Raw genomic sequence first — 14,334 nt, forward strand, 5'->3', positions numbered from 1 at the left:
TACAACGATAGCCATCATGCAATGCCAGTTTAGCAGCAGAAACACTTCCTGCTGCTAAAAATCTAATAGCTTTTTTTTTTTAAATAAAAGCTATTAGATATTTTTGTACAATTGTGTTTAGAAATATTTGTGTAAATGTCGTCATACTATAAAACCATGGAATTTGTTTTTAGGGTTGTCATACTGAGAGCCTGACATTGTGATCTACCTGTCCTGTCTCTGTTTTTTATTTGTTTTTTTCTATTTATTTTTTTATATCTTCTTGTTTTATTCCGACACGTTTTTATCAACAGTTTCATGAATATGCTGCAGTAATTTGGTGCATATATAAGCTGTTTTTAAAGCTTTTTATAAATAAAATTGACATTGGCATTGAAAGAATCCCATTACATCCACAAATAATTGTAATAAATAACTGTATTACAATTATTCCAACACAATATATAAAGTATTAAAATCACGGCTGCTGTCTTCTGAAAGTGGTGACTTTGCACGACTGTACCATAGTTTGCGCGATAAAACAAAAAAGGATATCTTCAAAGGAAAACGAGGCTTTAAAAATATTTCAATAAAAAAAAGGAGAAAACTTTAAAAATCTGTAACTACAGCAATATTATGTTCCAGCACTGACTGTAAAAACGTAATGTCTTCTGCTCATGTCACTCAGCTGTGATAAAAGTAGCAACAAATAGAGCATCTCTGTAAATAAATACAGCATCAACATATGAGGGACCCTTTATTGCACTGACATGAATGGGCTCAACAGTGTCACAGCGGATGAGGGAAAAGTACATCTGATGCATCGGTGCACGGATCTCTTCTTGGCAGACTTGGAGGAATCTAATCACCATGCCACAACAAGACAACTGCAAAAACAATTTGTCTCCGTCAGGTGACTGCTTCCTTTTATTTATTTATTTTTAAACAGCAACATGAAGTCTTTCACCTCGAGATAATGGCTTGAAATGTGTCATAGGGGTGTCACTTAAAAGCAGATTACTGGGAAGTAATCATGTGAGGAGGAAGCCTCCTTTCCGCCATGTGAAGTGCGTACATGTCTGCATGTCATGTCAGCACCGGGATAATACAGGTGCAGTTGTCTGGTTGCTGTGAAAACTGCCCCCCCTTCCCCTCCTCTTGCCACAAATTCATAATTTAGAAAATGGGAAAAGGAGAAAATTACTGATCAAAGACATACCAACTCTCTGACTTCTTCAAGCTGTTTGTCGACATTTAGAACCAGCTGTGTCTTCTCCTCTGTAAGAGAAAAAAACAACACCATTATTGATCAGCCAACGGAGGAACAGAGCTTCGTGACAACAGCCAAACTCCCCCACAACAGGGGAAGAGATGGGGGAGAGAAATAGAAAGACAGTGGGAGAAAACAACACACGAGGACACATTTGAAGATATATTTACACATTCTCTCCACACGAAGAGCCAACATTTGATGTCTCTTAGTTATGGCGTGTGTGAGGCCTTTGTTGGTTTCTGTTGAGGAGCAGTGAGACGCCTCATGCCAACTCAAAGGGATGGGAGGTGTCAGCTTTGCTCACTTGCCACGACTGTGAATCCCGCTCAGAATGACTAACACTCTGCTCCACACCTCACCCCATGGCTGCTCTTCCACATTACCCATAGAAACTCATTAGGACTTCAAGTTCCAATATAAACTTCAGAACCTTCAATCATTACTTATGGCAGCAGTGCTCATACTTTGAGTACAGGTGCTAAATTGGTATTTGCTCTAAAATTAGCTCTTTTCAACAATCCCAGGAAGGAACATCAATTGAACAGCGTGGTGAGTTGCTTGGGGATCAAGTACCACCTTACACTGTTTGCACAATTGCTAGGAAAGTGAGTATTTTGACCATATCTTCATTTTTAGGCATATTTTCAAACTGAACTGGATACAGTTGATTGCTTAAAGGATTTAAGCATAACAGATGATATATCTGTGTAATGAGGGAAGGTGTAAAATGCAAAATGGGCCAAAAGAGATTTAACTGACTCTCAAAAGTCAAAAATTACCAAAAGCTTCTCAGAGGGACGCAGTACTCTTGAAATTGCTAAGATATTGGGGCGTGATTATATCACCATCAAAGGTTTTGTTTCACATACTCAACAGGGTCACAAGAAACATATTGGTAATAGTCCCCATGAATATCCTCATGAATGCATAACAAATCAAACAAAAAAATTACTGGGTTTGACAATGAACAGGAAAATCATATTACAACTTTATTTTAAAAAAAAAATCCAAATCACAAAGGCTTGTTTAGCATTTTTCATAAATGTTAAACAAAGGATTTGTAAATTCAAAAGAAATTTTAGATATGTTCTTACAAGCTACTCTCAGGCAGTAGTTATATGACTAAATGTATTTTACATGAATCAGAAGAACTATCTGGAAAAATTTAAGAGTATTTTAAAATATTTAAACGCAAGAGTCAACAAAACTTCTAACTCAAAAGCAAATCACAAGGTCGATCAGATGGGGGCTGCAATGTTAAGAAAAAAAGAAAGAAGAAGAAGAAAAAAAAAGCTAACCCTAGATCGTCATTTATTATGGATCCATGGGCCAAGATTACCTTTTGCCAGTCCTCAAATACATTTTTAAAACCTGTGTCCAACCTCACAACGTACACAGTAAACAGCCAGAGGCGATTGAGAGAAAGGTGAGATTGTGCTCTCTCTCCAACTCAAACTCAAGCAGGAGAGGCGTGAAATATGTATGGATATTTACTGAGACTACAAACTGCTGACGGACACATGAGGAGTTTTGCACACAGAAGTCAAGTAAATAAAGAAGAAAGGGCTTGACCATTTTTCTTCCAACTTTGACTTGTGGACAAGCCAGAAGTTTAGAAGTTGTCCCACTGCAGAAAATCAAAATTTATACCTAAACGTAATTTTAGACTGTGGTAATTAGCACAGTAGATATAGTAGTATACAACCTCACATATTTTACACTTAGTATCATAGAGTCTTAACAAGAAATGAAAGTTATAGACAACTTAGCGGCAGAAGTTCAAAAAGGTCACAGGTCTTTTAGTTCCTGCAAAAAATAACCCAGATTTTGAGCACATAATTTCTTATCTTGAAGGCAAGAAACCATTAAAGCTTACTGTATGTGCGTCCAGCACTTACACATGTAATGCAACATTTACATTTTCAAGACACTTTCTGCGAAGATCTACTGCAAAATACATACTTATATATTAAGTATTTATTTCTCAACACAAATATACAAGCCGAGTGCAGACAAGCAGGGAGAACTTTTGCTACCATTTCTGATGGGTTGTAAACAAACACTGTGATTTCCAGTTTACTTTTTGCATCATACTATGCCTCTATTATGCTCTTTCCAGGCACCTTGCAGCAGAAACTGAAATTGCAAGAGCGTATTTCACACACAGAATCTCTAAAGAGGCGTAAACAAGAGACTGCAGACCTACATTTTCTTGGAGAAATAGGAAATTGCTAAGATTTGTCTTTACATGTTTCCAACTAGTTTGCTAGGAAGATGATAAATATGATCATCTACATCATATTGTAGTCATCAACTACAATGCCAGTAAATTGTTTTACTGGCAGACTGATTTTGAACTATTTGTTTGCATCAGTATAAGAATTATTTTAACTTCTTAATGTCCACGTTAAAAAAATGATAAACAGTGGTGCTTCACGGTGAGTTGAAGCACCAAACTTCTGTAGGCAGCCACCTAAAAGCAATCATGTAAGAGCAAATAGTGCTCATACATTTCACTGTACTTTAATAGGCAAATTTTATGTCATGATGAATAAATTATCTCCAGGAAAACTAGAAATCAACGTTTTGAATACTGTACATCCAAAAACATGAAAGATGGTGCTGTTTTTCATCACTTGTTAATGGAAAATGAGAAAGATACATATAGACAGCGCCTTGGAAAAGTATTCATATTTTATTGCAACAAACATTCAGAGCATTCAAGCTTGGAGAATAACTTAAAGAATTACACTCATTGTACGACATACTCAAGTTATCAACAAAATATGAATTTTAAACACTTGGTTGACACAGAAAATGCTGTAACTTTCCTTGCTGCATTTAATGATGTGTCATTTTTGCACACCGAAGTTAGATTTTTGAATTACAAGTCAGAAATACAACAAAAACAATCACTTCAAGGAGATTGCTTTCAACCTATGCTTGAAAACAATACCAATATCCCTGAACACATTATTACCACTGTGAAACACAATGGCACCATCATGCTGTGGTGGTGCTTTTCTTCAGGTGTGTTAGGAAGAGTTGGTAAATGTTCGAGCATAAATCTTAAGAATCTTTGGAAAGATTTGAAAACTTCTGTTCATAGACACTCTCCATGTAATCAGACTGATTTTGAACTATCTCTCAAAAAAGTGGGTAAATGTGTCTGGTTGAAATAAAAAAAATAATTCATGTTGTTTCAAATGTGTATATTTGCAACTGACAAGTAGAAATATTTGACAGAAAGAATATGTTTAATCATTAGGGCTGCAAACATCCTAACCATACCTTTATTTATAGATTAATTTGTTTTGGCTTCTTTGTATGCTTAGATTACTTGGTTTGTTTCCAACATGCCTGCTGTAAATTTTATGTGAATGGTCCGTCAGAAAGATTTCTGTTACAAAAAAATAGTGACAGGTTCAATACTTATTATATCATAAATACACAATTGCAGTTTTATTTTTGGAACGCAATTGTATCTACTTGGATATTTTAAAGTATTGAACACCAGTTAATTTTTTATCATGTTATAGTTATATTTATCCTGTGTTTATGTTAAATTTCTTATTTGACAAAGAAGATCACTCACTTCACTATCACCAAGTCTGCCTAATGGTATAAATAAAATTGATTGATTGATCAATCAGTCAGCCAATGGAAAAGATTGGCCTCAGGTCCTGAGAGTTTAAAGTCTTTTTAAAGACTTTATTTCTCACTATTGTTTGATCTAAAGACCCATTCAATAAATTAGAATAATATTAAAAACTTGCTTTATTTTAGGTACTTTATCACAAGTGAAACACTTTATGTAGATTAATTAGACACAGAAAGCTTTTATTTCTTTATGTCTGTTAATTATGAAGATTTCACACATAGAGGTAATGAAAACATAACATTTAAAATTACAATGTTACATCAGACTAATAAAAAAACTATTTTAAAAAACAGAAATGCGGTCTTAATGACAAGTATGTTTAACAACAGCTTAAAAGTTATTTTCAAAAGGTACTTTTAATCTGACAAATTATATTAATCGAGATATATATTCTGATTTATTGCATATGACTTCAATTTAATCATGAATTGTATTTTTATTGACCACTGTTCGGTCCTTAAAGTGCTTTATGAATGAATTTTAACTTACCACAATATTGTATGATATACAAGTTATTGAATTGCTGTATCACGTTAAGTCGTTTGATTTGACAAACAACTCAATGTTTTCTGTACTTTACTATATTTAAATGCTTTCAGTGTTTACACGTTTCACTTTATTTAAGACACAATCACCATGCACATCCGGCTGTTAAATCCATCAAATAAACATCACAGGAAAGCGTTCGCATTCAGTTTGTTATTTAACAAGCAAGAACAGGAAAATGTGACACAATAACAGACTAATATTTTTTTCCCTTGAGGAATATCGAGTGACTGTATCAAATCACACAACCAGTAAGCTTCACCTGACACTACAACCTCCTCCTCACAGCTGAGACACGATAGCTAACTGACATCTTAGCTAGCAACTCCCCGAGTCACGTTAACAAATTTAGCTCTCTTACCTCCACTTAGTTTAGGAATTTTGCCAATTTTGTTCGTTACTTCTGCGGTGATAGTCCCAAAATCCTGCTCGTAGGTCTCAAAGTCTGAAGACATCTTCGAATAATAAGTTTAAACACAGAAGAAGCTGTCTGGTCGGCAGTTAGCATCGGATAATAACAACAAGTCTCGAATGGAGTCTTTTCCTTGAGTAGCAACAAAAAGGGCTCGACAAGAAACTAGACTTGTTTTTTTTCCCCAAAAGGGTTCGGTGAGTCAATAGCACATGTCATTCACCTTAGGCTTTGCGGATTATGCGTGATATATTTTCACATTTTTGAGGACTTAACGAGGTTTTGAAAGAAATTTCTGCTGATATTTAAATGTATTAGCGTCTGGGTGACTATGATGAGTAAGGTTCCCACCCTGTGTACACAGGAGAAATTGAAGGAAAAAAGGCAAGGAAGTGGCCAGGTTTGTAATTTAAAGTGACAGCTTTTTTGCTATTCTACAAATACAGTTTAAATGCGTAAACGGATTTGTATTTGTGATAGCTTTACATCGGTCTGTTTCATCTATGTTTTTTGAAAATGCGTCGGCTTGTAGCGGTGATCGTGTTAAAACTGGTGGAGGGGAAGCTAGGATATTTAACGTTAGTTTGCTATACAGCTAAGCGGAGACATCTTCATTAGCATGATGTATTTGATAATGATTCACCTGCTGAAGTGGAAAAAACATAGCAGTTCCCTTTGCCTCTAATAAAAAAGTAATATGCATAAATTCGATTATTTTTGTTTTATGTTTATTTTTGGTTCGAAATTGCTAGCTTGGCAGCATGAGCTAATTAGAAGCCAATTAGCACTGTTTTATTTTTATTTTATTACGTTTCCTTTTAGACCACTGACATACTCGTTCAGTTTCCCTTACGTAATATCGTCAAAAATAAATATAAAAAAAACAAGACAAAAATAGAAATTTTAGTCCAAATTTTGAAATTGTGTCAAAGCTGAGTAATGATGTCAGGTGTGTCACTGACATGACAGCGATTCATTTTAAGCTTAGTTTAGGACAGAAGTTAGAAAATCCAAATTTTCACTTAGTCTGTTGGTTTGGAAAACAATACTGGTGGCTCTCAATTAACTTTAATATTACTTATTTGTTTATTTATTAGGTCAATTCAAAAAGCAAAAGTTATAGATTCATTGTGCACAGTGTTGTATCTCAGATGTTATTAAAGGGGAAAAACGATGTTTAGCACAAACATTTCAGAGTAGTAAAACGTATGTCTGTGTCAAGATGTCAGGTATCCTGTTGATATTCCCCCTTTTTTCTTCAAACGTTTTCTTTCCCCTCAACTTTCAATGCTTGGATACAGCACTCTATGAACAGACAGCTTAAATAAAAACATTAACTCTTTGTAACTTCCCGTACTTACTGAGAGTCTCAGTGACTGTCTGCTGGACTATTTGTCAAGTCAGCATTCTACCTCATGATTGTGTTGGCTAGTGATTCCTAATCCAGCTTTTACTGATTTTCTGAAAAGCAGAATGTAGAGATTTCTGTAACTGTAAACCACAATAACCAAAACAAATAATAGTAACTACTTGAAATCAATTGCAGTCTGTGATAGATTTAGGTTAATCAAGAACTTTCCGTTTTGAATTTTGTTTCTGAATTTTTCACTTATAACATAATATGTATTGAGATACACCTGTATAGTTTTGGATTAGAATTGCATTGCACATGTTCATTTGTTTAAATACGTTCTTTTTTCCTTAACAGATGGGGAAATTTGAGTCTCTCACTGGGATGGTGTGTTATAGATGTTGACAGAAAAGGATGCTGGACTTCATCACTGCAAGAATCAGGGGGACTCAAAGATCCCAGGTGACTCGAGGCCAGGACTGCCACGTGTTACAGAGTAGACGACAAAAAACATGTGCACCGCTGGCTTTGCAAGATAGCAGTGGAAAAGAGTAGCACACTGAACATTCATTTCAGGAACGGAACCAAAAAGAACGCAAGTTATCTTCCAGTTTAAAGGATGAAGTTCCTGTCAACTTTTGTGGCATTTGAGAACCTCCATGAGGTTCGGCGGTTGTGCCACTGGGGCCCAATCATAGCACTGTCTGTCATCGCTATATGCTCAACCATGGCAATGCTGGACTCTATTATCTGGTACTGGCCCCTGGACACTACAGGGGGCAGCATTAACTTCATCATGCTCATCAACTGGACTGTGCTCATTCTCTACAACTACTTCAATGCTATGTTTGTTGGACCAGGATACATTCCTCTTGGCTGGAAACCTGTAAGATTTATTTTTTTATATATATATTTATATGTTGGTGCTTAAGCAATAGAAAACTATATAATACCCTCCAAATGTTCCTACACAGTGGTAAGTCACTTCATTCTAGTTCTGTTACTTGTTGTTTTTCATTCTCAAACAGGAGAATCAACATGATGCTCAGTACCTACAATATTGCAGAGTTTGCCAAGGTTACAAGGCCCCTAGATCCCACCACTGTCGAAAGTGTAACAGGTAAACACCTGCACAAACAAACCTTGGTTATGTTTTTCTTTTCTCACCTATGAATTCATTTTTGAGCTTGGGGGAAATGCTCTGTGGCAGGAACTGAGCCGTTATCGGAGCTCCCAACTGCTGGACAGTTGGCTTATGTTTACACCTTTTGCTGTTATGTAAGGTGCAGCTTGTGAAGACTAATCCAGCACCTGGATTATGCAGTTGACACAATTACAGTGTCTAATGCATTGAATCAAAGTGGAGTTACTGCCCATTGTATAAAAGGTCTGGAAAACTATGGGATTTAATGTAAAATGTATTTAAAATATTTTTCAAGACCTTATTTTATTGTTTTCTACATGATAAATATCAACCTTTCTATAAATAAATTGCTTCCAGATTGTTTATGAGGGTTTTTAATAGAAGTTGTAAATTCATCCATCCGTCCTCTGACTGTACATCCATTTAGCCATCTGTAAATCCATTAAGTCTTTCTTCTATAATTTTATGACCATACATCAATTCACAACTTCCAAACATCAATCCTTCTATCACTAACTCATCTATTAATTTATCCCTCTATCCATTCATCAATAGTATGTACCCATTCATCTCTATCTGTCCATCTTTATGTCCATTAATCTATCATTTATCACTTTATTCTTCCATCAATCTGTCATCACATCCGTAATTCTGTCCGTGTCCATCCATTCGTCAGTCTGTCCCTCCCTCTTCCATCCTAAAAGCCTGATTGGTAAACTATAGCTATCTTAAAATTGGGATGAACATTTGGATTTGTATTTTAAAACAATAGCCAGAAATTTAATGCTAAATCTGGAATTTATGGAACCAAGTCCAAGACTTGATAAGAACTGCTTTTCTTCTCTTAACAAGTTTTCATTATTTGGTAAAAAATAAATAAATAAAAAATAGAAGAACTACTACAACAGTAAACTGTTGTCAGAGGTTTATCATCCAGATGGAACAATGTACTAAATAAAATTTGGGTCACATTGATAAACTGGATGCTAATTAACTATGCTACTGTGTTCATTCGTCCACATATTGAGGGCCGGGTTTTATGTTGTACTTTTAGTTTAATGTCTCTCTTTTTTGTTTACATATTTGACTCTGATTCACTGTGAAGGAGAATCACTGTGGTTTTTCCTGGCCTTCAGATGTGTTATGAAGATGGATCACCACTGCCCATGGATCAACAACTGCTGTGGCCACTTAAACCATGCTTACTTCACTAGCTTCCTGCTGCTGGCTCCACTGGGATGCTCACACGCTGCCATTATCTTCATTATGACCATGTATACACAGCTGTATGAGAGGGTAGTTATTACTTCCACCTCACTCTGCCTGACTTTCTTGTGTTTTTTGCAACTGTAGAAAAAGTATCAAACCTCCTTTTTTTCTTATCTGCAGATATCATTTGGTTGGAGTACAGTAAAGATTGACATGAGTGCTGTGCGTCAGTTTCAGCCCCTCATGCCCTTCAGTGTGCCTGCCTTTGCTGCCACTCTCTTTGCCTTAGGTTTGGCATTGGGCACCACGATTGCAGTTGGAATGCTTTTCTTCATTCAAGTAAGTAGTTTTTTTTTTCTTTCCCTGAGCTTTGCATTTGGCATTTCCACTTTACATAAGTTGTTTGCCATGCAAAGTTGCAAGTGACATGTGCATTTAGTTGAAAACATGCAAAGCCACAATGAACTATGTAAGCCACACTGATGTTCAGCAGAGCTGTATGTTTACTCTCAGTATTGCTTCCCTCTATTTTTGGACTTTTTGTTATGTTGCACAGTGTTTCAGTGGCATGCAAGCTAAGGATAACTGAGGAATATTTCACTTTAAGGATCCAGAAATGAAACATTTTAATAGCAGCTGAAGCTATAAACAATGCAATGACTCTGTTTTTACACAAATGTACCATTATTAACGATTTAATGATAAATCATAATGTTTTTTTTCAGATGAAAGTCATTCTCCGTAATAAAACCTCAATCGAATCCTGGATTGAGGAAAAGGTCAGATTTATTATTTAATGTGATTAGTCTTTTATTTAACACAGTTTCAGTGTTTCCATTTAACAAAAACTATTTTTCTAACACATTTTCTACATTTTATTGTCATATGTGGCTATTATTTTGTTGCGTAGATGGCTGTGTTATTGCAATCTACTATATTGATTATAAAAAATAAATATCATGTACTTGCCACAATGTTTTTTTTCCCTTTAGGCCAAAGACAGAATACAGCATTACCAAACAGGGGAGGAGTTTATCTTCCCATATGACCTCGGGGGCCGCTGGCTGAATTTCAAGCAAGTCTTCACGTGGTCAGGGACACCGAAGGGAGACGGCATTGTATGGCCGATTCATCCCAAGTGTCACCAGCACACCTTAACTGTAGGTTCTCCATATTGGTTGTATTATAATGTTCTGCTCTTCCGTCAGTCAGCCAGACAGTGGTTCTCAAAGTCTAATTAATTGTTTCTATGTTACGCAATCAAATTATTTTGTCAATAGTGACATCACAAAGCATTTTAAGGCAAATCTGACTGACCTTTGTTGATCTATCGACACATATGAGTATATCATCTGATATTCTCAATTATATATTATTAATTCTAGCAGTATGAAATTAGAAGATCTCCACTTTGAAAGATTGGCACGGCCTGGAAATGTTGAGTACCACTGTGTTAAGTAATAATTCTGAATCTGATGTTTTCTTTTAACTAAATATTTATGAGGCATTAATTATTTATGTTAAATGGTACTTTGCAATAGTCATGACCTAAATATGTCCTGTTTTCTGTGTATTTTACAGATAGAGCAGTTGAAGCAGAAAGCTGATAAAAGAGTTAGAAGTGTAAGTACCTGCTAAATCCTTATTTTGCCATAAATAGGTTGGCAGATTTACAATGTAAGATATTTATTCTCCATGTACAGTGAATCTCAAAAATGCCATGACCAGCATTGATAATGATTACATTTTAAACATTTTCTGCCATTAATGGGACACACCATCTATTTTGTACAACTTAAAAATAAACCGGTTTATGGGATGAATGTAAAGACACTTACAATTACCTGGTGGCATAAATGAGCAAACGTTTTAGTTAATACCTCATTGAAGGACCTCTTCATGGAATTTTAGCGCTCAGTTCTTTGTTAGAAATATTATACAGCTATTATCTTGACTTGCACTCAGCCCTAACTCAGGATCATGTTATGTCTAATTTTGATTTTGGATTGATTAGGAAACTATTAATAAATTGAAATTAATTAAAGATGATTAAATGGTAAATTGAATCTAAAGGTGTCTGATCAAATTATTATTCTGACCGTGACACAATAATGCAGCATGGTTGTTCTCTTTTTTTCTTTTGATTTCATATTTTTTACTCCTAACAAATGTTTTAATTAAATTTTCAGTTGGATTACACAGGGTATACGTTACATTTAAGAAGGAGGAAAAATTAGACCAGTTGTCATGGTCACAAAGCTGTGATTTTTAACAGGATTGTCAACATTTTTGAGTGACTTCACACCATATGTTTACGTTATATCTAATTGTTCTTTTTGACAGCTAAGATGTTCAGATTGGGACAGTAAATCCTATAGAAGTATAAAAAAAATTGCATTTGTTTTGGTGAAAACAAACTATGCGTGTTACAATCTAGACAAGTAAAAAACTGAACGTCATAATCGGATCAGCAAAATAATGTGATATGTTTGCCTTGACCAGCAGGTCCAGTACCAGGTAGTGGAGGATTATAATGGAGCCTGCTGCCCTCTCAGCAAGGGTCTACAAACCTTTTTCAGAACCCCTTGCACTGAAGAACCCAGGATCTCCCTCAGTAAAGGGGACATCATCCTGGCCACCCGTGGCACCAAGTATGTTCATCACACAAAAATGACCAGTCACTGAGTGTAATTTATCCAGAAATCAGATTTTTTTTTTTTCTTTTTGTAGATGGTGGATGTATGGAGACAAAGTTTTGAATGAAGAGGAAACGAAAGGTAAACTGTTTAAATCTCTGTAACTAAAACATCTGTCTTTATATCAGCTTTGAACGAATCCTTTCTGGCTTTTTCTGCTTTCCTTTTAGCTGGAGATCGCGTGCGAGGATGGTTTCCGAGAAGATGTGTTGAGAAGTGCCATTATGACACAGCTGCCAATGATAGCACCAGTGATAAGAAAGTAAATTAATTCATCCAGAGGCTTTATGAGGTGTAGAAGAGTTAAGCTGAACAGAATGTCCATCTACTGAAGATGTCTTGCCTCAGGCTGCAGGGCTCTACTCAAGAATTTCCTACTCTAAATAAATATGTCACCATGTTTTTTGGCATAAATTGATTTCAAAGTCTTACTTAGCACTTGCTGTTAAATGTCTAAAAAGGAATAATACTTTGTGTGAGGGTTTGGTTTGTCTCCTCTAACTGTAATGAAAACCCAGTAAGAGTCTTAATTTCCAAGAATTGCCAATTGTGTGACTTTATTATGATTATGTGATTGTTTTTCTTTTTACTTGAATCTCTGTCTTTCTCTTTTTTTAAAACTTTTGTTATTTTTTCTACTTATGCAATGCCCCTGCCCAGCTAAACCCAGGGCTTCATAATGCAACTCTTTCTACAATATGGAAATAACAATTCATTACTTTTATTTTTGTAAAAACCAATTGTTTGCCTCAAATTATGAATTGCAAATTAAAAGAATAATCTTCCATAAGTGTTTTTTTTTTTTTACTTTAATTTTGTTGTTGCTTGAAATTTCCTCATTTTAATTCCTAAAAATTGCCCTAAACTTTAAGAAAGTATTCTGGAAAGGAAATTATGCTTGCTACAAAGCTGGTTCTTAACATTTTTAAAATTGCCCAAAAGACATTTCAAATTCATTAGAAATTTCAGGGAATCTGGAGTTTATTATAGAAAATTCTTGTGTTAAAGATGACTCTTGTTTAGGCATTTAATAACTACAAGTCTGCTCCTTTTTTTTTTCTTTTTTTGTTCGATGGGAGAAAAAAAACATTAATTAACAAAATTTTCATTATGGAGAACCGCAACCTACGTACAAAAGATTGTCAGGTAAGATCCAATCAAGATTTTGGGTGAGGAATCCAAGCTACAAAAGCTGGACAATCACAGAATATGGGGTAAAGCTTTCACAATTCCCTGTTTTAAGTTTTTGCCTAACCATTGATGTTAGTAGTACCTGGGTTGAACTAAGCACTGTTGCTCAGTGGTTCGAAGTTTCTGATGTTCAAAGACAGGGCAGCCATTTACCAGGAAGGCATTTCATGCTTCCCTCTGCTGAAACACTTAATTGACATTCTGATTTTATACTCTAGCAGACTACTGTGTTTGACTGGCCAACACACTGGCCTGACTTCACCCCACTAGAGAATCTATAAAGGAGGATTAAGGATACCAGATCCAGTGAATGCAGAGGAGCTAAAGGTGGCAGCCAGGTTTTCCTTAACAAATGAGAAAGCACTCAGGCTTTTGACCTCCACACTACTCTGTAAATAATGTAGTAATTTATAGAAACTATATTAGTAAATATATAGTGTCCATACATACTATAGGGATCTATATATATATATATTTTAGCAGGCCTTTTGTTTTAAAAATGGCTTTTTATTGACCTTATGTAATAAGATCTTATGTATAGGTATAAGAATAAAATAAGTATTTAAAAATAATTATTTTTTCATGCTAGTCTTAAAAATGGCAGAATTTGCGCATATTTTTACATTTTATTCAGCATGACAACATAATTCTTAAATGTATCAGATCTGATAAGGTACTCGGCCCAATTATGGACTGTATAACAAAATACTTTGTACAGCCACTTAAGTAATTTCTTGGATGGTTACTTTATACTTTTACTTGGGTAAAAATATGTTGAAGTGGTGATACCGTTAACTTGAGTACGATGATTTTTGGTTACCCCTAGTTCGTGGCATTTGAGTTGTCCAACAATGAACAGCAGATGGCAGCAA

General features: G+C 35.3%; 2 protein-coding genes across 7 annotated transcripts in view; one reads left to right on the forward strand and one right to left on the reverse strand.

Annotated features, from left to right (window-relative positions):
• vti1a (vesicle transport through interaction with t-SNAREs 1A) overlaps nucleotides 1-5,967 on the reverse strand; it is a 133,292-nt gene extending 127,325 nt beyond the window's left edge. For all 4 annotated transcript variants that reach the window (XM_005794569.3, XM_005794568.3, XM_023341371.1 and 1 more), the window contains exons 1-2: nucleotides 5,821-5,967; nucleotides 1,199-1,257 (exon numbers count right to left, since the gene is read on the reverse strand). In XM_005794569.3, coding sequence (XP_005794626.1) covers nucleotides 1,199-1,257; nucleotides 5,821-5,914 — 153 coding nt within the window. In that variant the 5' untranslated portion in view covers nucleotides 5,915-5,967. The remainder of the gene's footprint in view (nucleotides 1-1,198; nucleotides 1,258-5,820) is intronic.
• A 15-nt stretch (nucleotides 5,968-5,982) lies between these two features.
• zdhhc6 (zinc finger DHHC-type containing 6) lies at nucleotides 5,983-13,061 on the forward strand. Of its 3 annotated transcripts, none has more exons than XM_023341369.1 (11): nucleotides 5,983-6,068; nucleotides 7,580-8,108; nucleotides 8,251-8,342; nucleotides 9,503-9,662; nucleotides 9,756-9,914; nucleotides 10,301-10,354; nucleotides 10,568-10,735; nucleotides 11,157-11,198; nucleotides 12,078-12,226; nucleotides 12,306-12,352; nucleotides 12,442-13,061. In XM_023341369.1, the coding sequence occupies exons 2-11, from the start codon at nucleotides 7,842-7,844 to the stop codon at nucleotides 12,540-12,542; spliced, it is 1,239 nt and encodes a 412-aa protein (XP_023197137.1). In that variant the 5' UTR covers nucleotides 5,983-6,068; nucleotides 7,580-7,841; the 3' UTR covers nucleotides 12,543-13,061. The 3 variants fall into 3 exon arrangements, with proteins under 3 accessions (XP_023197137.1, XP_005794627.1, XP_023197136.1); XM_005794570.3 differs by lacking the exon at nucleotides 5,983-6,068 and adding an exon at nucleotides 6,072-6,271 and having other exon boundaries at nucleotides 12,081-12,226; XM_023341368.1 differs by lacking the exon at nucleotides 5,983-6,068 and adding an exon at nucleotides 6,073-6,271.
• Nucleotides 13,062-14,334: the final 1,273 nt, after the last annotated feature.

This window comes from Xiphophorus maculatus, chromosome 10 (assembly GCF_002775205.1).
Source record: "Xiphophorus maculatus strain JP 163 A chromosome 10, X_maculatus-5.0-male, whole genome shotgun sequence".
NCBI classification, from domain to species: domain Eukaryota; kingdom Metazoa; phylum Chordata; class Actinopteri; order Cyprinodontiformes; family Poeciliidae; genus Xiphophorus; species Xiphophorus maculatus.